Source organism: Lampetra fluviatilis, chromosome 36 (genome assembly GCF_964198595.1).
Source record: "Lampetra fluviatilis chromosome 36, kcLamFluv1.1, whole genome shotgun sequence".
NCBI lineage: Eukaryota > Metazoa > Chordata > Hyperoartia > Petromyzontiformes > Petromyzontidae > Lampetra > Lampetra fluviatilis.
In genome coordinates this window covers 5,711,268-5,736,302 of record NC_136310.1, presented here as the reverse complement: position 1 = coordinate 5,736,302, position 25,035 = coordinate 5,711,268, and the positions used below count along the sequence as shown (strand labels likewise).

At 44.8% G+C, this 25,035-nt stretch overlaps 1 protein-coding gene across 1 annotated transcript in view; it reads right to left on the bottom strand.

The window, feature by feature from the left end:
* FBXO42 (F-box protein 42) overlaps positions 1 to 23,272 on the bottom strand; it is a 28,975-nt gene extending 5,703 nt beyond the window's left edge. The window contains exons 1-9 of the mRNA XM_078873236.1: positions 23,022 to 23,272; positions 10,718 to 11,055; positions 9,201 to 9,317; positions 8,119 to 8,253; positions 6,528 to 6,681; positions 5,668 to 5,778; positions 4,131 to 4,227; positions 1,912 to 1,968; positions 1,078 to 1,194 (exon numbers count right to left, since the gene is read on the bottom strand). Coding sequence (XP_078729362.1) covers positions 1,078 to 1,194; positions 1,912 to 1,968; positions 4,131 to 4,227; positions 5,668 to 5,778; positions 6,528 to 6,681; positions 8,119 to 8,253; positions 9,201 to 9,317; positions 10,718 to 11,045 — 1,116 coding nt within the window. The 5' untranslated portion in view covers positions 11,046 to 11,055; positions 23,022 to 23,272. The remainder of the gene's footprint in view (positions 1 to 1,077; positions 1,195 to 1,911; positions 1,969 to 4,130; positions 4,228 to 5,667; positions 5,779 to 6,527; positions 6,682 to 8,118; positions 8,254 to 9,200; positions 9,318 to 10,717; positions 11,056 to 23,021) is intronic.
* Positions 23,273 to 25,035: the final 1,763 nt, after the last annotated feature.

The following is a 25,035-nucleotide window of genomic DNA, read 5'->3' as shown; positions in this document are numbered from 1 at the left end:
CAAAATTGTGTGCAGTTGCGTATACAGTCCATGACTTCCCTGAAGGCCTTCAGCGAGCGCGATGCCGATCACACACGGTTCGAATTCAACCCTCGATCGATGGCTGTGCCATTGCCGCACACGCGTCGAATAAAAAGCAAGGGACAAGTCCTTACTTACTAACAACTCCTATAATTTTTCATTGCAGGATGGGTTGCCCCGTCTACCTGAAAATCATGGCTCCGCCATTGCCGCCTGGTATATAGGAGGCCTTGGGGTTGATCCCGACCCCGATGCCTGTATATTGCATGTTCTCCCCGTGATTGCATGGATTTTTCTGGGTCCTGCAATTTTTCCCTCCACATTTAAAAACATGACTTCAGAGTATTTGGCTGTTAGAAATTTCCTCCTGATAAGCCACTTCATTGCGCTATAGCTTGTGGCCGGGTCGCTTCTGCACATGAGCTATATAGCTCAGTGGGCCTTACCTAGTAAAATTAAAATATTTTATAGTTTATAGGTCGATAGAACTACTAACATACACACTTAATTAAAATACACATATAGCCCCAAGTCAATGTTAATGAAATGCTTAATGAAGGCCTCCCTCAGCTGTGTCAGTCACAGGAATTATTTGACCTTACCTCCCCACACTGGTCAGTGTGCACGCTAATACTTCAATGTTGACGAGTTGAAAAGACACACGACATTCTGGAGACAAGACTCAGTTATGTGTACCCCCAGCACATTGGCATGCTGGCATGCTCCAGAGGTCGCAACCGGGTACCCGATACCCGTACCCTACCCGATACCCGGCTACCTGTACCCGGCTACCCGTACCCGGCCAGGTACGGGTACGGGTACCCGTTTGCGACCCTGGTGCGGCCGGGTACGGGTACGGGTAGGCCATGAGTCACTGGTGAGTAACCGTTTATCACTCATTTCGGGTAGGGTACGGGTAGGGAACGGGTACCTGTACCCGGCCGGGTACGGGTACCCATTTGCGACCCTGGTGCGGCCGGGTACGGGTAAGGAATCAAAACCCGTTTGCGACCTCTGGCATGCTCCCAGGCAAGGCCGACTGAGGCTGGCACACACCTTGCATGCAGGGTGGCACCAGAGCTCAGGGGCGCAGTGCTCTTCGTTGACAACCTCCAGCTGCTGCCAGTGCCAAGGCTGCACGTCCAGCAGTAGCAGCCACGCGTCCTTGAACACCTGCAGTGTGCGCACATCACCCTTAGCCAATAGCGTCGCTCGAAACTTACACGGTGGTGACGCACCCTTTTGTCAGGGTTCTTCAAATAAAGGCGCTCAAAGCGGCCCGCTGAGCTATGGCCCGTCGAGACGAGCAGAGATACAGATTGGCGAGATGAAAGAGATATGAACAAGAGAAAGAGATAAGAGAGCTGAAGCCAAGAGATGAAGATAAGTGAGACCAACAAGAACTAGGCAAGAGGTAGAGGTGAGAGAGATGTAGACGAGAGATAAGGATTGTGATATGTATGCGAGATAGACAAAAGACCTGAAGAAAAGCGGTACACAAGTGGTAACACGTACAGATGTTATGACGTTAAAATGCTCCACGACCTGCATCATGACATTTCATTCACTCGCTGGGGACTGCGGTGGTTATGTCTGGTGCATACCCATGACCGTTACGCTATGGGATCATGGAATCGCATATTCTTTGGAGACAGTGAACGTAAGAAAAGATTTTCCATCACATACCGAACAATTGAACTTTGGCTTTATGCTGCATCAACTGAAAACGTTGTGAACAAGAGATGCAATTGTATATCTTTATTACTTTGAAAGAGATCAAATTGTGATACGTCTGAGCGAGCACACAGAGTACAGGCACCACAATCATGCACGGAATGACTTTGAGCATGATCAAAAACCTGAAATGGAAGAAAAGAAAAAAACACTCACAGCATTGGGGCCTCCGCAGCCACCGAGGATCAGGATTGTCTGATCATCCAACACAATCTGCAACAGAAAAAACACACACACACACCTATGAGATTCCCATGGATACATTGACATATCGTCTCCTCTGCATGGAAGACATTCTCCCCTGCCTTATTTAAAATAGAGCCTTCTCTTGTGAGAGTTGGAAAAAACAATACTTGTTGTCAGAATGCAAACAACTAAAAACTCTGATAATATATGCATTGTCTTTGAAACTGATTGGTCCACACCAGAGATAGCTTTCTTTTGAGCCTAGTCTCAAAACGGTGTTAGACCAGAGGACGCCAAAAGGCGTACAGCACAAAGACAATGCACTATCAGAGTAATGAGAGCTCGGGGATGAGCAGCTACATCATGGGACCCCTCCTTCGCCATCTTCACACCTCTTTGTTGCCAGAAAAAAGGGGAAAACCTATTCTCATATTTTGGTACTGGCAAAGGAGGTCCCATGATGTTGGAAAAAAAACACTTCATAAAAAGTATATCCTAGGAGATGCAGCCATTTTTGGTTCAGCTAGCACAAGCGTTTCTGCCTAGGAGTTCACAAAGGCAGATATGATCATGGGCAAAAATATCGAAAGTGTCATGCAGAATGATAGGGCAGGCAGTTTCCACACATCACTTTGCAGACAGTAAAACAGTGATGCTGCACAACTGAATCTGAACAAGCCATACGCTATGAGAGCAGTCGGTCATGAGGCACTGTGAACCCTTTCACCATGCTTTTACAGTAAAACTCTTCTTATCTGTGGCTGGATTGGTGCTAAAACCTTCCTATTTTGTTGCTTGTCTGCAGATAAGATGGAAGGCCGACAACCGTGTTATGAACAAGACATAAGCCTGGTGGGAGGCTTAATGTTGTCCGAGGTGATGCGAGTGAGATCAAAATTGGGTGATAAGTTCATCCTAACATCTGCAATTTCCAGCTGATAAAAACGATGACCGGGGAGCCAAATATTGGTTAAAGCAAATAGGGTAAAAAAAAATATCACGGGGAACACATTCGATGCATACCGAATGACATTACAATACAACGTGAAGATGATTTTGAAAAATAATATTGGATGCCGATAATGACAATGAAAAACGATGAGCATAAAATGACGATGGATGATGATGACATAATTATGAAATTAAATAACAATGAGGATGAAGACAATAATGATCATAAACAGGTCCCTGCGGGGTGGGCTGGTAGGAACGAACAAATTAATGGCTATAATAAAATGAAATGGCGGGGGTACGATACGAACGGAGAGTTTGAGGCCTAGTTCTAGGCTTTAGGCCTAGCTGTAGGCTTTAGGCCGCTGTGAGTTAATTTTTAATTTAAATGTTTTAATTAAAAGCTATCTCAGGGAATTATAAGGGAATGTTACACTTGTTTAGCCAGGAAAGCCTCACTGAGTCTAAAGGTTTTTGTAGGGTCCTGCCAAGTGTTTGCAGTAGGGGGCGATGTTGCTACACCTAATCGGACATCGGACGGACGGACGATATAATCTATTGTAGGCTGGTTCACTTCGTTCCTACCAGTATAAAGATCACGATTGTTGCCAGTCTTCATTGGTAAACAGTGCATTAACTGCTGCCATTATTGATTATGACGAAGATTAATTGAACTGCGTTGGTCGTTGCTATCATTGCTGGTCATTGTCGTCAAGACAGCTTGGCGAGACTGGTGTTGGAAGTGAGCTCGGAGAGGTCGGTGACATCCCTAGAGTGTCCCTAAATTATTAATTCATTACTAAAATAAATACAATTAAGACTGTAGCTTGAGCTAAGTCAATAAAACTACACCCACATGCACACTAGTGGCAGTGTGAAAATATTTTCTTATGAGTCATCCCTCGAATCGCTGAGTCTCACGTCCACCAAGGGCACTGGTGGCACACATCGCATTGAGATTTGAGTGTCCCAGGTGTTTGAAACATCTCAATGCTTATAGTTTTAACCACAAAGAACACTTCTGCTTGGCAACCAGAATATAATGCATTATGTTGCTAACTTTCAACACAGATGTTAAGTAAAGTCTATTTGTTTAACCAGGGGAGAAGACAAGACACCGGGAAAGTCGAATTTGCACTCGTGACCTGGGTGACCAAAATTACAAAAAAGCTGAACAAATTAAATAAAAGTACAACGATGAAGTAAATATAATCCAGTGGTGCAATGACGACACTTGCCTGGGACTGGCCTCCACGAGGCTGAGGTTTGGTGCCGGTGACTGCAGGTCGCGACCAGGCCCACTGCTCCAGGTCCAGCACCCACACTTCGTTGTTCCTAACGCACGGCAAACAAACGTCACACGTACGTAGCCGGTTGCCCATACACAACGGAGCATCAATTACCCTGCAATAGCAACATCCTTATTCACACTATTTTTCAACATTAACCCTATGTGAATAAGCAGTATACCTCGTTAAAATCTCCTCTGACAAAATCACCCAAAATTATCTCAATTCTGTCAAATCTTGTAAGCAAAGCAGTTTTGAGACCAAATAGTGCTTTGATGCATACTAATACAACAGTGGATTGGACAAAGAGCAATACATTCACACCACAGGTGTTACATAGACTACAGCTATGTCTCCACATCTAAGTTCCCTCGCATTCACCAATGCACGCTGACCAGCATGGAGAAATGTAGTCAAATAACCCTCCTGTCCCACATAGCCACATAAGGCCCTCATCCAGCAATGGATTGACACAGGGCTGCACATTTACACATTCAATTTAAGCGGAGTTAGTTTAATTATTTGATTGCAACAAAAGGATTGTACCATAAAATATAACGTACCATAAATACTACCCGATATTGGCTTTCAACACAAACGCCAAAAATCCTGTTAAAGCGAAGAGACTGTTTAAGCAAGTGCGTTGAGTGGACACCTATCAAAGGCCAGCATGCCACTCAGGGGAATAGTGGGAACAGCACTAGATTCTGGCCACCTGTTTCCACAGTGATTAAACTGATGTATTCAACCAGGTACAGTACTTGTTTTAGGCAAAATGGAAAGCAGCAGAGGTCAAGGCCCATTCCAGATCCCTACTGTGATCGCCAGTTGTGTGCATGGCTAGTGATAAAACAAAGCTCTGTATATACATAGTTTATACTGGTAGGAACCTCCTGGTTACACCAGCCCACACGGGATTATTGTGTCCGTCGTGCAGGGAGGGGCTGGGTGGGGAGGGGAGGGGCTGGGTGGGGAGGGGCTGGGTGGGAGGGGTGAGGCTGGGTGGGGAGGGGCTGGTCACCCCGTGGTGCCCTTATAAAACTCAACGTTTAACTTACTCACGCCGGCTTGTGTCCGCCCTCACAGTCGGCCATATTTGCGAAATACACCACGCCGCCGTTGACCCTGGCCATTGACCGAGCAACCCAACGTTCCTACCAGCTCCCTCCGCAGGAATGTGTTTGCCATTTGTCAAGCCACTGCTGAATGAATGCCTTCCCAATGTTGTGCAAATCATGGGGGGGGGGGGGTTGGGGTTGTTTGGCCATACTTCATCATGCTTGGTCTTTGTGGGATGACGAAGTGGGCACTGCTTCATGTATATCACTCACCAGCAATGTTAGAGCTAGGAAATGAACTTAAGGTTCGCTCGGTCCATGGTATAGTACCGCACCCAATCAGTGCACCAACCTAATCCTCAGCCTTCAACAATACCCCCCACACACACTGGCCCTGATACACATGTGACATGTATGCAAAGACTCACATTTGCCGGGATCCCAAGGAGCCTCCAAAAACAATCATCTGATTGCCGATAACAGAGGCCGAGTGCCCGGCCATTGGCGGTGGCCCCTGTGTAGTCACAACGCAATTCCACCTGCGCCAGATGGGACACAGAGCAACACCGGTCACCTGCTCCACCGGATTATTATGTTTTGCAACAGTGGTCGATTTCATTTTAAGTCAATCAACAATACAAAAAAAGTAACCGAAACATTTTCTGTGTCATTCCAGCTACATTATGCAACATTCTAGTGGGAACAAAAGAAGAAAAGACGAGGGGAAAAAAGGGGAAGTCACGTCTAAAAATAAAATAATAAATTAAAATAATAGCGACGTTTCGATTGCAACACAAGCAATCATCATCAGGCATAAAAGAAATAGCAATAAAAATCTAACTAGAACGGGTAAACCATCGAGCAAAAATTCACAATCACGATCCGGAACCAACCATGTATCAACTATCACGGGAAAAGCCATAGCTGATGACTTTTTGCGAGATTGATCCTTGAGTGTTTGCTATTTATGAAGGGAGCAAAGTATGGTTAGACAAGCGAGAGCTACATGGCTCTAGTCTGGTACACGAGCGATGTATGTCCAGTGAAAATCTCATGAAGACTTATATAGTGTTATACGTTAGTGTGGCAGTCACGGGATACAGGCAGGATACAGGTGCACGGGAATGGTACATATTTGATGAAGTTGCTTGTTTGTGTGTGTGTCTGTGTGATACAGGTATGATACAGGTGTGATTTAAGTGTTGTGCATTGTGCAAGCATGGTGCAGGCATAAGGGCAGCTGTGGGCACATGTGTGAGTGTTCCAACGTGGTTTTGCGAGCTTGTACCAGTTCTTGGAGGGAGAGTAGGTGTGGATCTCATCAAAGAATCGTTCAGGCTGGTGCAGCGGGTAAGGGCTGGGCCGTGTCCATCCTCCAAAGAGAACCAGCAGGTCCCCATGTACCACCAACGTGGCACCCGCTTTGGGGGACGGGTACGAGCCTGGTGTACACACACAAACACAAATATTGCATAATCGGCAATAAGTAACGGCAAAGCAGTTATAAGTGACTCACAGAATTATGCGCAGTTGCGTATACAGTACACGACTTCCCTGCAGGTATACCTTCAGGGAGCGCGATGCCGATCACACACGGTTCTAATTCGACCCTCGATCGATGGCCGTGCCATTGCCGCACACGCGTCGAATAAGGGACAAGTCCTTACTTACTAACAACTATCATTTTTCATTGCTGGAGGGGTTGCCCCCCCCCTCCCTGAAAATCCTGGCTCCGCCTTTGATTGTATCCACATTTTCTTTTTACAAATTTTATTTCACCAGTAAGGCCCACTGAACTATACAGCTCTTTTTCAGACCTGGCCACAAGTGATGGCTCGACGAATTGGCTTACTACGTGGAAACTTATATAAATTTGGAGGAATAAAACCGGAGGACCTGGAAACAGCTCCACGCGACCATGGGGAAACGGACATGCAAACTCGAAATATACAGGCGTCAGGGTCGGGATGGAACCCACGACCTCCTACATACCAGGTGAGGTAATTAACATCTCACCACTGTGGTACCATATTCTTGGGTCTTTCGATAAAGTTGCGTAGATAGGTTATCTACGCGACTTTACCGAAAGACCCAAGAATATGAATTCCTGCAATCACGAAAGCTTTAAGTCACTGTGGTACCCCTAACATCAAAGATCCCCCGTACAGCCTTTAACAGACTTGGAAGCAAGTGCTGTTCGCATGCTCTTATGGAGGCTGCCACGGCTCAAGAGGGGGTGGGTGGCCAACACCACACCCACTGTCTGTCTCCTCAGTGCTGATGTTTACACGCCACACCAGGTATCACATGGCCTTGAGCCCGAGGTGGACATTCCATATTCCTATGGCAGTGGCTAGTCACTCTGCGGGACTTGCACTGGTGACATGCCATAAAGCGAAAGTCATTTCTATGACCATGCAGCAATGCTGGGGCTGGGTCGTTCCCCTAAGCAGGAATCAACGCCCATCTACGAACCATTTGGCTGCCAGGTCCACAATAGTCGATGACCGAAAGTGAATACAGGTATTCCAAGACTTACGATGGTCCGACTTACGATATTTCGATCTTACAATGGCGATAGCGATATGACAAAATTGAAAAATATTTTACATTTTGCGTGGCAGGCAAATGCAGCAGCGTGCGAGGTACGACGCTGTACGTTGGGACGCTGCTGGGATGTACTGTACGCATATAGTTTATACAGTACGGTACTGTAAATTGCTCTGTTTTGCTAAATTATCACCATTCTTTAAGACTCCTGGGTAAGTTAGGCCATTTTCGACTTACGATATTTTCGACTTACGATGGGGTCGTCGTAACACATCTCCATCGTAAGTCGGGGACTACCTGTAGTCCAAGACAAAGATGACGATACTGACCAGAGGCCAGCGGCCGGATCCACTCCTTGCTGTTGAGGTCGAGCCGCCAGAGGTCGTTGAAGGCAGCGTTACAACTGCTGTGCGTGCAGCCCCCAAACACGTACATGGAGTGGTTTGTGTCGTAGTAGCAAGCACCTGCATTAACAAACAAACGTCGGCATTATTCAGGGTTATATACCAACAAATACAGTGGGGAAATCCAAATTTTAAGTGCTATGAGGAAGGACTACTGACTGAAATGTTACCTACTTATCCTTTGGAGAGTGTTTTTGATTAATGTGTTGAATCTTTCGATTATTACTCTGCCCGTTTATGGTTCGATTACTCGATTATTCAAGCATAGATGGGGGAAAGAAGTCTCATATCTGTGCTGTTTAGTGGGCGTCACAGTATATTGTTTGAATCTGCTTCCAGACCCATACCAGGTGTTTTGTGTGACATGTGCCGTGTGATGTGACGAAGTAAGACAACGTCATGCCGTGTGTGCGTCTTACTGTGAGAAGCAGCGGGTGGTAGGTGTGACAAAATAAGACAATGCAATATGTGCATAATACTCAGAAGCACTGTATGAATAAGTGTGGTAAGGTAAGATGACATGCATGTGTGTGCATCTTACAGTGGGAGAATCACTGTAATGGGTGTGATAAAGTGAAATCATCTGAGCAAGTGCAAGTAACTTTTATTATTTTTTAAATGCTTTCTCCAAATTCTATCAAGATTGTGCTGTCAACGTCATGTCAAGCATCGAAGCATCCATTCGAATATCTCGCGCAGAAGTGAAACCCTTCGTGTTAGAGAACGGCCCACGGAAGCGGATATAAGAGCTTTGTCCGAGATCCCTTTAAGTGGTCTATGGTCCACACACAAGAGGGCAGCACTGTCCTACCCGCTCTGCCATTTGAAAGTAATCTTTGCCAAACAAGAACTACGTGAAAGAAAAGACCTGTGACAGATGTGCAAATGCAGGACAACTTTTTCAGGTGTGTACATTATTCTGTGCGAGTAGCAGTGGGCAAGAGTTGTGATCAAGCAACACAATATGATCACGTTTGTGCATGTGTGTGCGCATGCGCGACTCTTACTGTGAGAGAAGCGCTGCGTGATGGGTGTGCCGGGATAGGGGTATGTACGACTCTCCCACTGAATGCGTCCGTCCTGCACAGCTCGAATAAACCCGTGGTAGCACTGCCGTGCAACGCCTGCAATGCACACACACGAACACGCACCTGCTGTTAGATGATCAGGCCAGACAACAACAACAACACACGCCACACTTAAGAGAACACCCGAATTGCATCACACCAAAGAACCATGTCCCACACCTCCAATAAGCAAGATTGCCGATATACGGTGCAAAAAAAGTTCAACATAAATATAAAAGTCGCATCACACCCACAGTGCCGCACGTTCTGCTATAGCAGAACAGCACACATTGATTACACCCATTCGACCGTGAAATTAAACTCTAAATCAGTGTTCCTCCAACAGGAGCTCGTGACCCTTTCCCACCTGATGATAGACGCTTGTGTTGCGCCCGAAACGTCGTGATTTATTTCATTTTCTACCTACGTGACTTTACCGAAAGAACCAAAGAGTATGCATTCCTGCAGTCACGAAAGCTTCAAATCAAGATTCTTGAGAACAGTTTGTTGTGTTTAGTTTGTTGCCCTTCCCCGCACCTCCGATTAACACAATTTGGCTACGTACGGTGCAAAGGAAGTTCGATATACATACATCTCCTTTGGATTAGCTATCCACATCTCTACATCTTTTCTTCTGGTATCCCTCCCCATATCTCCCGTTCATGCCTCTCTCAATTCGCCCCCCCATCTTTCCTCCTGTTCCCTCAAATCTCTGATCTTTATTTGTATCTTTTTGTCTCCTTATCTCTGTCCTTCTGTCTGCTCTCGTGTTTCTTTATACCTCGAACAAAAACCTACGCAGCGTTGCCACAATGTCGAATGCATAATGCACCCTAAAATGTGGTATTTATTTTGCTAAAGTGTCTTATAATTCAATGAAAAATACTCTAAAGTTAATTAGAAAAAAACGTTGCTATTGGAGAGCCATCTTACAGAAGATGAAAATTAATGTGCTACTTAAAAGGGGGGATAGATATCATTAGCAAGATGATTCTGATTGGCTGGTGGTGGTTCCCTGCCCTTAGGGAATTCTGCATTGCAAATGGAAAAAAAAGTCATCCAGAAAATAATTGTGAAACATTCGATTACTACACATCTTCCAGAAGACAATGTATCCGCTGGATCAGCGGTGGCCAAACGGCGTCTCCCAAGCCACATGCATCTCTTTAATCCACCACATACCCCTCTATCGAAGGGGCATAATGGAGAACATTATCAGAGGAGCAAAGAATGATGTTTCCCAATGCCGAAAACTGTTTATATATATGTACACACACTTGGCTCTTTGCAGAACTCATGGGTACTTTTTTGCTCTTGGTCTGTAACAGATTGGGCACCCCCGCTCTGGATTATAAGACAACAACTACGCCAACTCTTGCTTTAAAATACAGGAGGGGAAAAAAATTGCGTGTTATCTGGAGAACGTGGTGTTGCTGCTGGTCGTTGAGCAGACCAACCTTTAATGAGGCGGTGCCACTGCTTGCACACAAGTGCGGCCGTCTTGTGCTGCTGGTAGGGAGACAGGAATGCCAGGATGTACTCCAGGAGCTCCTCCGGGAGCTCCCAAACCGATCGCTCGTGCTGCTGCTGCTGCTGCACCGCTCCACAAAGCCCCAGGCCTGGCCTGTCGGCCAACTCCTCCACATCCATGGCCTCCCCACCTGCCTCCAACGCCGCGATAGCGCCGGGCCACTCGGCCCCGCCGCCGAGCGAGAGGCTCACATCCTGCATGTCCTCAGAGTCGGGGTAGTAGGGCTCCTCTTCACTGTCTGATGAGCTTGCCATGCTGCCGCCCCTGTGGGGTGACATTGAGGGCACGTACGCACACACACAAATATATATATCAATTAATAAGGACATACATTTGGGATTTGTACCACTCAGTACACACGAGGGGAGACCCCCCCCGCCGCACGAGAGCACCCCCCAACCCCCCCTCCCCCCACTGCCTGCTCCCCGAATAATTTCCACTCGCAATGGAATGAAAAGTCACAATTCAGGGTTGTGATTTGATCCAAGAATGTCTTCCTTTTTTAACACTGTGGTGAATTTAGTATGGTTGCTGTACTTCTTTTTCACCGTATGTAGCCAACCATAGTGGCCCCCAGTGGATAGTCACACATTAACCCTTTATAAAGTAGTATGTATATTCGGTATTCGCACTATTATTTTAGTGCAAGGCTATCATGAAAGTGCTACGCTTCACGAAAGAGTATGTTCTGCAAATCGGGGGACTATGGTGCCATGTGGTTGCTCAATTTTAGTAACTTGCAAAAATTGTCTTATTGCTTGGCAATGTCACTGCACCGGGACCATCATCCTCCAAACCTACAATTATCAAAGGACTATGATGGTAGTAGTGCACTAGCCACAATTCAAAATCAATCTAAAAATTCTTCATTAACATTGCATTTTATTGTAAACAATATATGATGGGCGCATTATGTTAAATAAACGATAAGATGGAAATGTCGTAAGCTTAATATTTGATACTAATCGAGTCAATACATCACGACACCCCTGTTACAAAGAAAAAGATCCCCTGTGTAGCCCTGAACAGACTGTTGGGGCACGTGCTGTTTGCGAGCACGTATGAAGGCTGGCACATCACACGAGGGGGTGGGTGGCCAGAACCACGCCCGGCTGCCTTTGTCTCCCGAGTGGTGATGTTTGCACACTGCGCACCAGGTACTCATTTGATGCCGAGTTGACCTAAGGTAGGCCCAGAACGAGTTCAGATAATAATCACTGGCGGTGGCCATGAGCGGGAATCCAACTCAGATCGCCAGGTTCTTGTTGGTCCCACAAATCTTCTTGTGGCTGTGAGCCAAACTAAAATGTGTTTTCTGGCTTCATGCAGCCTTGAGAGCACATTTGACATTGGCGGCATAAATATGTATCAGCAGCCATCAGCACACTCTGCTTACATATCTATACAAATATCTGGGGTGGGGGGGCGTTTAGTGGAATTTTAGGAAAAGTGGCGCAGTGGCGAATGTACTGCGCTACGTACCCAGTAGCCCATTGTTCAATTCCCAGACACAGCTGCTAGCACTAGTGATGAGTAACATTTAAACTAGACCAGGACCCCAACTTTACAAACCCACGCTGATCAGCCTGTGTAAGTATGGTTACGCAACCTATTTGAACAGCACATCACAGGGAAGAGGCTTTCATCCAGCAGTAGATTGACGACCTACTGTAAATAATTCTTAATTATAGGTCTCTACAGCACAACTGCAGAAACCTACGCTGTATCATTATAAATAAGTGTTATTATTATAAAGGGAAACGTAATGCATAACATTTTTAAACAAGTTTGTTCAATGCCAACCAAAAAAAATTAAGGACAATCTTACTCTCGCCAGAAAAATACAATTTGTTGGAAAGAGCGGATGTCAGATTGACAACTGTAAGGGTAACGCCTAAGCAACGGGTGGCACAGCAGTTACAGTGCGCAAGCCGAGAGTTCAAATCCCGGTCGGGTGTCAACTCAGCCCTTCATCACTCTGGGGTCCATAAAATGAATACACCTCCTCTTTGTGGGGAAGTACAACAGCGGTTGTCCTATTCATTAACTTGCCCTGCCACAGGAATGTGAAATTTCTCATACCACTGGCTTCAGGGCTGTAAACAGGGGAAAGAGAAACTCAATTTTACATGGAAACCTATGCGAAAAGCACTGTGATGCAAAATAACACAGGTACTTTAAATTGTAAAAAAAAACTATTTCTAGCCCTCTGTAATTCCACTGCTGGCTATCCTTGAGGCTGGTAAACATTTTGGAGGTAGTTTGGCTAAAGCCACTCAAAACATAGCCAGCTTCTGTGACTCTTACATGCTTCCTTGTCTCCAAAAACTGGAAAACCAGAGTTTTTACTTTCATAGACACGAAAGAATACGAACATTTTACAGGCTTGCCTAAGATATTGGAAAGTAGCTTATATCTTTACGAAATGTAAATGTACCTGTACACTCCTTTTGTCAGTCGACTGCTGGATGAGGGCCATGCCATTGGGGTTATCAGGGTTATTTGACCCTACTTCACAGCGCTGGTCAGGAACATATATGTGGAAGCATAGCAGTACAGTACAATGATGGATTTTTCTGTACTGCCTTGTGAAGCCCACAATGTAGCCCTGCATCTTGGCAGCGTAGTTTGGAATTAAGGAGTCATTTCATCTTCTTTGCTGGTATACATGTATGATGATAGAATACCATTATTGTAGTGTAGGTCAGCAGAGTGAAGGTAAGTTTACTAAAAATGTGCGATTAAGCATAGTTATATGGATGCTTTATAGGAAAGTTTTAGACAGTAGGAGCAGCTCAACACGGGAATACGTATCGTGAGTTAAGTATGCAGGTAGAGTTTCGTAGCTTTAAAGACGACCCGTGGATGATTGTAAAGGTGATTAAAGGCCATGCAATATTATTATAAGGGATGATGGCCAGTGGTCGAGACAAACCACAGTGGCAAGCAAAGGATGGGATATGCATTAAAGGATGTCCACAGTGAGGGAGCGATAAAATCATCTCGTGTGTGTCAGATTTAAAGATTGGATTGTTACATCACGAGACCCTGAGAGATGACGGCAGCTTGGGGGTTGCCTTCATCCGTAAGTCCATAGATGATGTTTGATTAATTATTGTTTAAATCTGAATTTGATCAATTCATTGGCATGTATCAATAATATCTTTGTAAACTTGACAATCTTCTTGGGTGGGGGGGCAGGAATGGGCCACCGGTGTTATATATGGCCAGGTATCGAACTAGGGGCGATCAGTTTAGAACAGTGCTCTAACAACTGTGCTACTGCTTCACGCCACAAGTATTTAACAAAACAGACTCGCCACATGATTTAGAAATAATCTATACACGCAATTCATTATATTTTTAATGCCTACAAATTTTCAGTACGAAAAAAAATATTTTATAAAAAATATTTTATTCAACGGCGAAGAAAGGATATCTCGACCCAAGCGAAGTAACCGATATATTTTTTTATCTGAATCACAGGAGCAGAGTTAAGTGACAAGTGTCGCTTTCGCTGATATCAAGAGGTTACGTCCGATGTTCACCCTCATCGCATTCCTCTTCATCTTCACTGCAGTATTTTGCCCTTCGAGAGGTTTTGGTAGTAAAAACATCAAAGTACGCGTTATATTGTTTTCGATCTAAATAAAGGGTTGAAATTAAGTCCCTTTTGTAAAACTTTCTTTTTCACCTTTTAACGAATACCATTTACTCCGCTGCCACAGAATAATAATTTTTAACCCTTTTTTGTAAAGACGAGCACACAATGTTAAATTCGGCCAGTTCCAACCCTATGTTAGTAAACCGGAATCGTGTTTTTCTTCCTCGCTCTGATACCCGCAGGTAATTAACCTATTATGACTCCGTGCATAACAATGAAAGTGAATGGATCTAGGGGGCAGGGCTCAGGGTGGGTACACACTGCGGTAGCACGAATATGCGTGTCGACACACTAAAAGCTCACCAACCCTCACTTAGCAGGTTGGTGAAGTATGGTTAAAAAAACTCCCAAAGACCGGCACGGTGTGTGGTAGCACAGCGGTGCATGCGTTGCACTTCAAACCCAGCGACTAGAGATCGATTTCCGCTCACGATCAACACTAGGGGCGATTATATGAAACAGTCCTGGGCCTCCACTAGGTCGACTCAGCCTCAAGTGCGTACTTGGCGTGGTGTTAATTCAGCTATCCAAGTCATAAATCTACATAAACAATTGTGGGACTGAAGGATGTAGAAGTTGTCCTTCAGCAATAAGCGGATGCAGAGGCTTGATGCTCGCAGCCAAGGAGAGCAAACTCGAGGCTGCTAAAACATAGCAAGCTGACGGGTAGGAGTACAGGTTGCGCATTCACCAGTCTTCCTTGGTCAGTTAACCTAAAACATCTACGCCTTTTCCGTGACCTCTGGTGAGCGAGCTTTGGCCACGTCACGGCGCCTCAAAAGTTAACCTAGCATGGCCCAAGCACCATGGTGACATCAACACCATTCAGTAGCAAATGGAGGTTGTTGTTTTTGTATATGCATTTGTATGTGTATCCATGCGTGTTTTTATTCCGCTTCAGTTGGTTCGCTCCGAGTATAATCTGGCCAAATGTTTGGTTCAGTCAGAGCATAAAAATCCTTCCTTCTGGTGTAACACTAAATCATGATGACATGCAGGCTGAAGAAGGGCAAGCTGAAGAAGGGCAAGCTGCCTTGATATGCGCTGGAGTAGCAACGAAAGATGGGCAAGCAAGAGGAAACATTAAGCCAGATTAGAGGACACTGGAAAGGCAATCCTGGGAGCTCCATTACCAACTGTGCAACGTGCATTAGGAGGTGTAGGAACCTCGTGTGCAAAGCTGTTGGGTCTGATAGAAAGTTGCAATGGTGGGGAGTCATAGGACCAACAACTCGACCTTGACCTTGAGACACGTGTGTAATATGTGAAGGGAGAACATCTGTGCTCCACTGCAGCTGCAGATTTCAGAAACCCCTTGAGAAGTTGCAGAGGGGATTTAGCAACAACGTGAGGCTGTCCAGAACTTCGCAGGTGGACATCAACACACTGTTGGATAGATTTGCAGAGGTGGGAAAGGGGCGAATAAGGACTCAATTGGTTGGCTCCACATTCATGAGTAGGAATTACGCCATGCCTCTGTGGCATCATCCACATCCACTACATTTTAATTGGGATTGGCTTCCACTGCATCGCATATTATGCGATCCACCCATTCCTCATGATAGACACACAAATAAGCAGAATGAGCAACAACATGGTGACTGTGAATAGCCTTCACTGCATAAACCTTTCACAAAGACAGAGAATTCTCCCCTCATTAATCAGGCCACTTGTTGCGATTTATACCATGCACAATTTGATAGATGTTCCAGTCCAGGGCCGCTCTTAGGCTGACCCAGCCTAAGTTCAGTGTCGACTGAAATTCGGCTCTTGAACATCCACAGTATGATGAGGAATGAGGCTAGACATGTGTGGTGCTATCTCTACAACTGCCTCACACACACGGACAATGTATGCGATGCCAGCTGGAATAGATGATCCACACTCGCTAAAAGCACTTGCAATGGCAATTTATATGGTGTATGTGTGCCTTGAGCTGAAGGTAGTAGGATAAGGAGTCATGGCCATATCACAAGTTGGCAGGAATATAGATTTTCACCGGCTTGTTTTTTCCAAGGTCACTTTTCACACCATCGTGTCAAAAGGAATTATAGCTCATTATCATGGTGCATTAAGTGGATTCCAGAAACTAGCGGTTTTTGGGCTAAGTTTTTGAAGCAGCCTCATTTCATAAGCAAGTCAGAACTGTGGTCCAAGAGATTCCTTGCCAGAGTGATGGCACCTCTTAGTCAGGAGAACCATAGAACTGGTCTTGACATTATGGGGTCACATTGGCAGAGAAATGCGACATTGTAATATCTCGCACCTCGCTCAACCACTTGGCCATGTGTGTTTTAAAACACAGCAAAAGTTAAAAGAAGTTTTCACTTAACAAACGCAAAGCCAACCAACATTACATTATTTTTGTGACTACGTTTTGCAACACTGGCGCAGAGCAGTGGTGCACTGGTTTGTTCGGTGTACTACAAACCCAGTGACCTTATATTTGTGGCCATAGCTAACGTTAGTGGCGAGTTATATTTAAACCAGTTCTACCACCCTCTCCCCTAATTCACCAACCCACACTAACCAGCACAGTGAAGTATGGTCAAACAACCCCCACTACCAACATGCCATGAGGAGGACATGTTGTGGACTACAAATACATTTTTAAACACCGCATTCCAACCATTACCACCACCCTAACTTCAGCGTGATCCCTACCCAACAAAAGCACACCCCCTGCCCAGGTGAGACACCAGGCCACAGCAGCTAGGATGAGGGCAGGGGTGGTCATGCAGAAAGCAGGAGGAATGGAGGGAACACAGCAGGAGGTGGAAGTAAGACCACTAACTCTCTCATTCATGCTTCTGGTATGGAGACCGATAGTCTGCATGCTGTGGCGGCCCATGATTGTTCTCGGTCACCAAAATATAGGCTCCAGCATAGTGTGAAGTGGTTGTGGAAACGCACAGGTAGAGGAACCACCAGTGGCTAAAATCTGCTGCCTGTCATTTGACAAAGAATAGGGTTGGAGGCAACATTGACCTTAGGTTATTTTTTATAAAGACAGAAAGTGCTCATTGCGGCTATTCATCAAGGTTGACTTTTTCTGCATTAATTTTAGCATACCGCCAGTGTAAAACCCAGTCATTACTGGCTGTCCCATAAAACGGGAGGACCATGTTAATGCACACCTCTGCCACGCTGTCACTCGTAATAATGATGCATAACACCACAAGCAGCAATGACAAAAAACGGGTGTGAACAAAAAACAGAACAGCAATGCAGTGAAATTCATGGTGACACTGGCTCTGATTGCCAAGCTGGAAAATAAATTGTTGTACAAGGGGACCAGGCCTGAAAGTATTTTATGAGCTCTCATAAATTTTATAGAAGTGCAACTACCGTGTAATATGAAACATTACGCAATTCATTTGAATGATGTATGAATAATTATAATGCTGTTATAACCGTTCTAATGGAATTAGTTTAAACGGTGTTATTAAAATTAAACAAGCCTTTATGAGCGGCTTTAAGAATAATTAGCAAGGGCGTAGAATCAGACGCAATTGTTTTCCTTTATCTATACGAGTCATCCCACCACGTCTGGCAGACACTTTTACATAATTTGAATTACTGCTTCATATATAAGTGTCTGTACATAACGGAGTACTACACAGTCACGAGCAGTCACTTGACTTGTGTACGCATGCAAGCACATATCAAATAATCTATCCGCACACAGGCCAACAAACTAAGGCACCTTCAAAATTATTAAGATTCAATTCATGCGTTCAGAAACACTATAAATTAAAGTTTACTCACTCGAACAGAAAAACCATATAAATATGAGACATGCATTCCAATGCACGTTGCTCAAAATAAAGATTAAATATAGAAATGCATCTTTGAAGTGAAATGCTCCTCGTGCATAGAACAATAGGGGTGAAGTTGCGGGGACAGTGGTTGGCACACTGCATTATGAACCCAGCGATCAGAGTTCAATTCATGGCCATGGTTCACATCGGTGGCGAATAATATCTGAACCGGTCCTAAGCATCCCCCTCCCTTCACCAACTTGCATTGATCAGCATGGTAAAGCATGGTGGACCAACCTCAATGAGCGACAAGGCATGAGAAGGCCATCATCCAGCAGTGGATTGAAAAAGGGCTGTAAATCACTATTACCTGCTTAACATTTAATTACCACAACATCAATGTCAGTTGTAATGTGTGTGACGCAGAGCACTGATTTGTACGTATCACAGGCGACATCGCCAAAACTTATATATCACCTGCAATAGGCCAACAATTCAATTGCAACCCTGAATCGTACCAATTAATTGGATGGCAAGGAGGAATATCCTTACGCCTTAATATTAATGCCTTTATCTCTTTTATACATTTCTAGCCTTCACACGGATGACACTAATCACATAACATGACTTCCACAATGGAGGCAGATGTCGCCCTGAGATTTTTTTTCATTTCTAATCTTCGATCCCATATACATTAAATATATAGAGCCACTTTGTTAACCCACTGCTGATCAGTGTGGGTTGGTGGTAGCAGTTATCATAGATGTGAGGACACATACGGTACAACAATGGCATTTACTGCACTGCACTCTGCTGCCCACAATATATCACCGCCAGTAGCCTATACCACCTGTTGTATATGTTGGTAGTGGCCCATCCAAGCACTATCCCGGCTCACAACCCCATTTCGCTTTAGAGGTGTGACATGATCGGGCACATTCCGGATGATTTGGTCATGGGCCCCATATACAGCAGTTCATCCAAAATTCCTCCCCTGCCCTTGTGTCTATTACAGTCCATGGGGGCACACTGCAGCGGACCACTCGCATACAGGGCATCAATCAAAAATAACTTTATTTATTTAAAGGAACCTTCCTTAAAACAAATTTTAAAACCCACGCAATTAAAATAATAATTTTTAATCTACGACCATACATTTTGTACCATGAATTTAGTTTTCATCTGTGAATGCCAGCCTAAACAAATGTTTTAGGGGTTTTTTTCTTTGGAGGGTCATACAGTCTGTTATCTTAAGTATGGAACCCTGATCAGTATTTGCAATGCAGTTTAAAATATATTCTCTTTTTTTATACAAGCCAAGGTTAATGTCTGTAGACAGTTGGGAGTGGATGGCCTTGTATTAAGGACACCAATAAATTACTTGGTTAACAATTAACTTTTATTATGAAATTGTTATATTTAAATACAGAATAATTGAAAGTTCATTGTCAATTACTGGATGAAGGCCTGCTCATTCCATGTAGGTCATAAGGGTTGTTTGACCATACTTCACCACGCTGGTCAGTGAGGATTGGTGAAGGGAGAGTGGAGGAGAGAGCCAAGAACTGCGAAATATATCAAATGCCACGGTTGTTAGCAGTGGCTATGAATCAAGATTAGGTCGCTTGGTACTGTATATTGTAGAGCAAGACAACCTCCACATTACTGCTCCACCCTCGAGTGCCATTTGTAAGATTAAGAATTGATTGGAAGATTGCTTGGAATACAAATGTTTACGTCCTTCCAAAAAAACGTATCCTCCTCGTAAAAAAGAATTACAATATTTATTTGCCCTTTATATTGTCATAAAATGTATTTATCAAGCAGGGAATGCGTTCTGAACAGAAATAAGCTGTATTTGACGTATTCCATTAAATTACAGTACTGGTATAGTTATGTCGGATGCTACTGTAATACAGTCGTGGTTGTTGAAGGTAAATAATTCATGTTTGTAAAATGACAAGTCTATTCACTCATGTCAGGGAATACATTGCGATTGTTTTCACTTGCGTCTTAACAGTAAACCAGGAACCAAGATAATTAAATAGGAGGTTGACTATATTTCCAACAATGATAAGACTATTGTGAGATGGCAGAGAGATGGCAGCAGAAAATTGGATCCTTGAATCTGTTGGGAGATGTGAGTGTTATCCCTTTGCATACGTAGGTGTTTTTTTTCTATAGCTACTCCGATTTGTTTCTGAATACCAACTACCATAAACATACATCCCAAAGCAGGACATTTTCCAAAACCATCTTTGAGGTCTTCGTAAAACTTTCCCAGATAAATGAGGGCGTTATTATCACTATTCTCATTAAAACTCAATGTCTCTATTGTAGAAATTCCGCCTTATAATGGCAGTCACTGTCCACTAGACCAACGTTGTTCGTACACAATAAGTAATTGTTTTACGAGCAAAGATCTCCGCCGACACCTGCTGTCAGGTAAATCGCATATGGATATGACAGGCAATGTAAGACAATGTTGAGATGTGGTGTGAAATACTACTGCTTTGAAAACCAGTGGAGAGGCAGCTCAGGGAGGAAACGTGCTTGAAAGGACATCCCCCGTGGAAATGGGGCACTGAAATAAACTCGTGTACAGGTGCAAGGTGGAATGTTACATTGCAGGACCATGCTAGATGGTGACGGCGTGGGGAGGCATTCATCCAGAAGTGGATTGATTATAGCTACCGATGACGAAACCCACGACAGTTATACTAATCATTGCGCAGTTCATTTTGCCATGTTTCCCCCCTTAATAGTAAATAGTTACACAGTACATATTTCTAAACCTTCAAGTATGGTGCCCGTGGACCAAATTAGAAAGAATGTCAATTATTTACCAAAGAAAGCCCTGCGCAAGCTTTTTTTCAGGAGGGTCCTACTTCATTGGGATGCGTAGCCCACACAATCGGCGTTTGGCTTCGTGGGGTTAAACCGCAGAAACCAGAGGAAAACGCACTACACACTCGAAGGGGGCTGTGATTGAGCACCGCCATATCCTCCGGCCACCTCGCAGCATTACGCCTACAACACCTGGCAAGCCCTGGTGGTCATCCATGCCATCCCAAGAACACACTTCTGATATCCGATGAGACTTGGGCGCAGCGAGGGTTATTTGGTTATAAAACCCAGCAAAGTGGACGCGAGGCGTGATAAGGATAGGCCGTTCCACACAGAGACAATGATGTCTCTATATACATGGGCCCCCTTCACCTGCATGAGAACAATCGAACGGTGCAAGAACTGCACGTTATTTTTTAGATAGAGCCCCCCACAAACCGCATGGTGTGGGGGAGAATATCAAGCAGTGTAGTGACAAATTTACTGTTCCTGTATAATTGTATAGGTTCAGTCGTGGCATGTAGTAGTATTGTAATAATACTGAATGTTAGATGTGACGATGGCAATCACGAAAATGGTGTACATTAGTGATGATGTACAATGTTGGCTGATCATCAGATATGATGTATACGGTAATAACGGTCGTGTTGTGGTGGTGCTGGTAGTAGTAGGTAGTGGTGGCATCGATAGTAATTGTGTAATGGTAATATTGTGAATAGCTGTATTAATATTAAGTACGGTATTAGTATTATTAATGCAATTAGCAGTGAGAGCAAGAGGGGGCTGATGGTGCTGAAAGGGAGTGTTGGTCCCACTACCAGTAATAACAATGTGAAGTACCATTTGCTGCGGTCCAATTACCACTGCAGGCGAATTAATAACATTAGTAGCACAATTATTCGTAGCGATAAAATTTAAGAGGCAGTGTGGATCTTGGGTTGGTACCGGCCACCGCTGTAATAACAGCGCGTTCATAATTAACGTTTTTGGGTTAGATCGCGTTATTTATAAATGTGTCGTAACCCTCCACCACCCGACACGGCCAATCAGCAAAAAAGTGTCACGTTGACAAAAGACAAAATAGTTCACTGCTTTAGCCCACCGGTGTGTTGAAGCGTGAAACCACAACATTTACAATTTTTTGAGTTGTACGACGTTTCGCTGGTAATTGCATCCAGCATCATCGGGCAATTCGCCAGTCGTATATTATCATCATCATTAAGGAGACATCATCATCACGCGTGTAAAGCGGTACGCCGTCAACATTCGTACTGTTAGTAACTGTTAAGAGAGACGAGCAATTATTAAAACGTGGGGATGGGGGGGGGGGAGAGACTCATGCGACACACACCAGGCCTGAGCGTGAGGCGCCACCACGACCACCACCACGACCACCACCACGACCACCACCACGACCACCACCACGACCACCACCACGACCACGACCACCACGACCACGACCACCACCACCACGACCACGACCACGACCACCACCACCACGACCACCACCACGGTCACCACCACCACGGTCACCACCACCACCACCACGGTTACCACCACCACCGTCACCACCACCACCACGGTCACCACCGTCACCACCACCACGGTCACCAGCCACGGCCACCACCACCACCACGGTCACCACCACCACCACGGTCACCACCACCACGGTCACCACCACCACGGCCACCACCACCACCACGGTCACCAGCCACGGCCACCACCACCACGGCCACCAGCCACGGCCACCACCACCACGGTCACCACCACCACGGCCACCACCACCACCACGGTCACCAGCCACGGCCACCACCACCACGGCCACCAGCCACGGCCACCACCACCACGGCCACCAGCCACGGCCACCACCACCACGGTCACCAGCCACGGCCACCACCACCATCACCTTCCACACAAGAAGACAACAACAGCCGCACACACGCGAGAGGGCGGCCCACCTTTGCGATCCTCCGAGCCGCCTCTGTAAACGACGCGCGCTTCTCTCCTCTTTACTGCATCGGGCATTTAAGTTCGCTCCTTCAGTCGCGGCGCCAACGAGGTTTGAGGAGGGTGGTGATTTGGTTGGTTGGTTGGTGGTGGTGGAGAGGTATAGACTTCGTCCGAGGTTTTATTTTCCTTCTTCTCAGTGGCGCACCGAACCGAGCTCCGTCGAGTCGCCACTTGCAGCCACCATCTTTTTTGTGCCAACTGCGGGAGGGGGCGGGGGGCCGGACGTGGGCAATGACGTCATCGTCCCCGCCCACTACCGCCCCACCTCCAGCGCGTTGACGTCACCACGCAACCGAGAAAAGTCCGTCGTGCCGGAGTGACGTCACCGCGCCGGAGCGACGTTATCGCGCCGCCGAGTAAACGGTGATTTGAGTTGAACACCACCCTATTAGTGGTTAGTCATAATAATAGTAATTCCATTTATAATAGCTGGTTTTCATCAAGGATCTCAAAGCGCTGTACAGGACAACAGTAGCAGCAGACACTCGGCATAAATATAATACTATAAATACATTTCTTGGTTCTTTCGGTAAAGTGCCGTAGAAGGAAAATAATCAAATAATACAAATATAAAAAAATAAATTGTTTTATATTTGTATACAAAATTTTTGTTGTATATTTGTATTATTTTATTATTTCCCTTCTACGTGACTTTACCGAAAGACCCAAGAATATGAATCCCTGCTGTCACGAAAGCTTTAAATCAAAACTATAAATACATTTTAAGAATAATCTGCTAAACGAACTCAAAAAAGTTTAATAAGCGGAAGCGTATGAATCGATTTTAAGGCGCATTTTAAAAATGTCCACAGACTGAGAGATCACTCCGATATATCATGGAAGAGCGTTCCTGGTGGTCACCAATCGACCGAAACTTTGACCTGTGGGCTTTTGCGACCAATATTATCTATGAAATGGGTTTTTTTGGGGTGAGATCGCGAAACATGAGGATTTTTATATATAAGAACGGGAGACAGAGCAGAGCCTCACCATTCTGGCGAATTGCCCGATGATGCTGGATGCAATTACCAGCGAAACATCACAGTACTCAAATTGTAAATGTTGTGGTTTCACGCTTCAACACACCGGTGGGCTAAAGCAGTGAACTATTTGTCTTTTGTCAACGTGACACTTTTTTTACTGATTGGCCGTGTCGGGTGGTGGAGGGTTACGACACATTTATAAATAACGCGATCTAACCCAAAAACGTTGATTATGATTATGAATGAGGATATTTCTCCACAACTCTGGCTGTCACCTGATGAGGCTGGTTGCTGTAATTACCGGTGGAACGTCACGGTGTTGCTGGACTAGTAACGAATTGGCATGTTTTCTTTACGTGACAAACCTTACTAATTGGCTGTGTCGGGTGGTGGAGGGTTTAACAACACATTTATATTTACGCGATCAAACCCAAAAATCTCTATTATGGATAAGGTGATTTTATTTTTAAGAATAAACTCACCTGATGCACAAATGGAAAATTAAAAACTCTCCAATAGTTTGAAACTGTGTTCATCCAGAATAGACCATAACAACATATAACAACACAATGCCCGATCCATAAATACGACATTACGGTGATACACTCCACTGCTTCTGATGCAGTTATCTGGCTTGACCACCTGGATGTGAAATTGGAGTTGTTGCTCTGCATCCACATCAGCTATACGAAATATTTTTTCAGAATCAAAGAGTTTATGTAAGAATACCGTTGTCTATCACTCAAAAGATACTAATAGGTAATTTAATATGCCAATAAAAACCCCGTTAATTATGATTTCTTTCCGAATGATCATGTGTATGAAATTCCCCTGTTTTTATTTTATATGCAACCCCTATAAAGCTTCCCTTCCTGTGTAATGTGCCTGCTACACGGAATCAGGAAAACATCACAAATACTCCAATAGCTGTGGAAAAAAAAAAGTCAAAACTTGTAGACTTTTGATTTTGAAAGTTTTT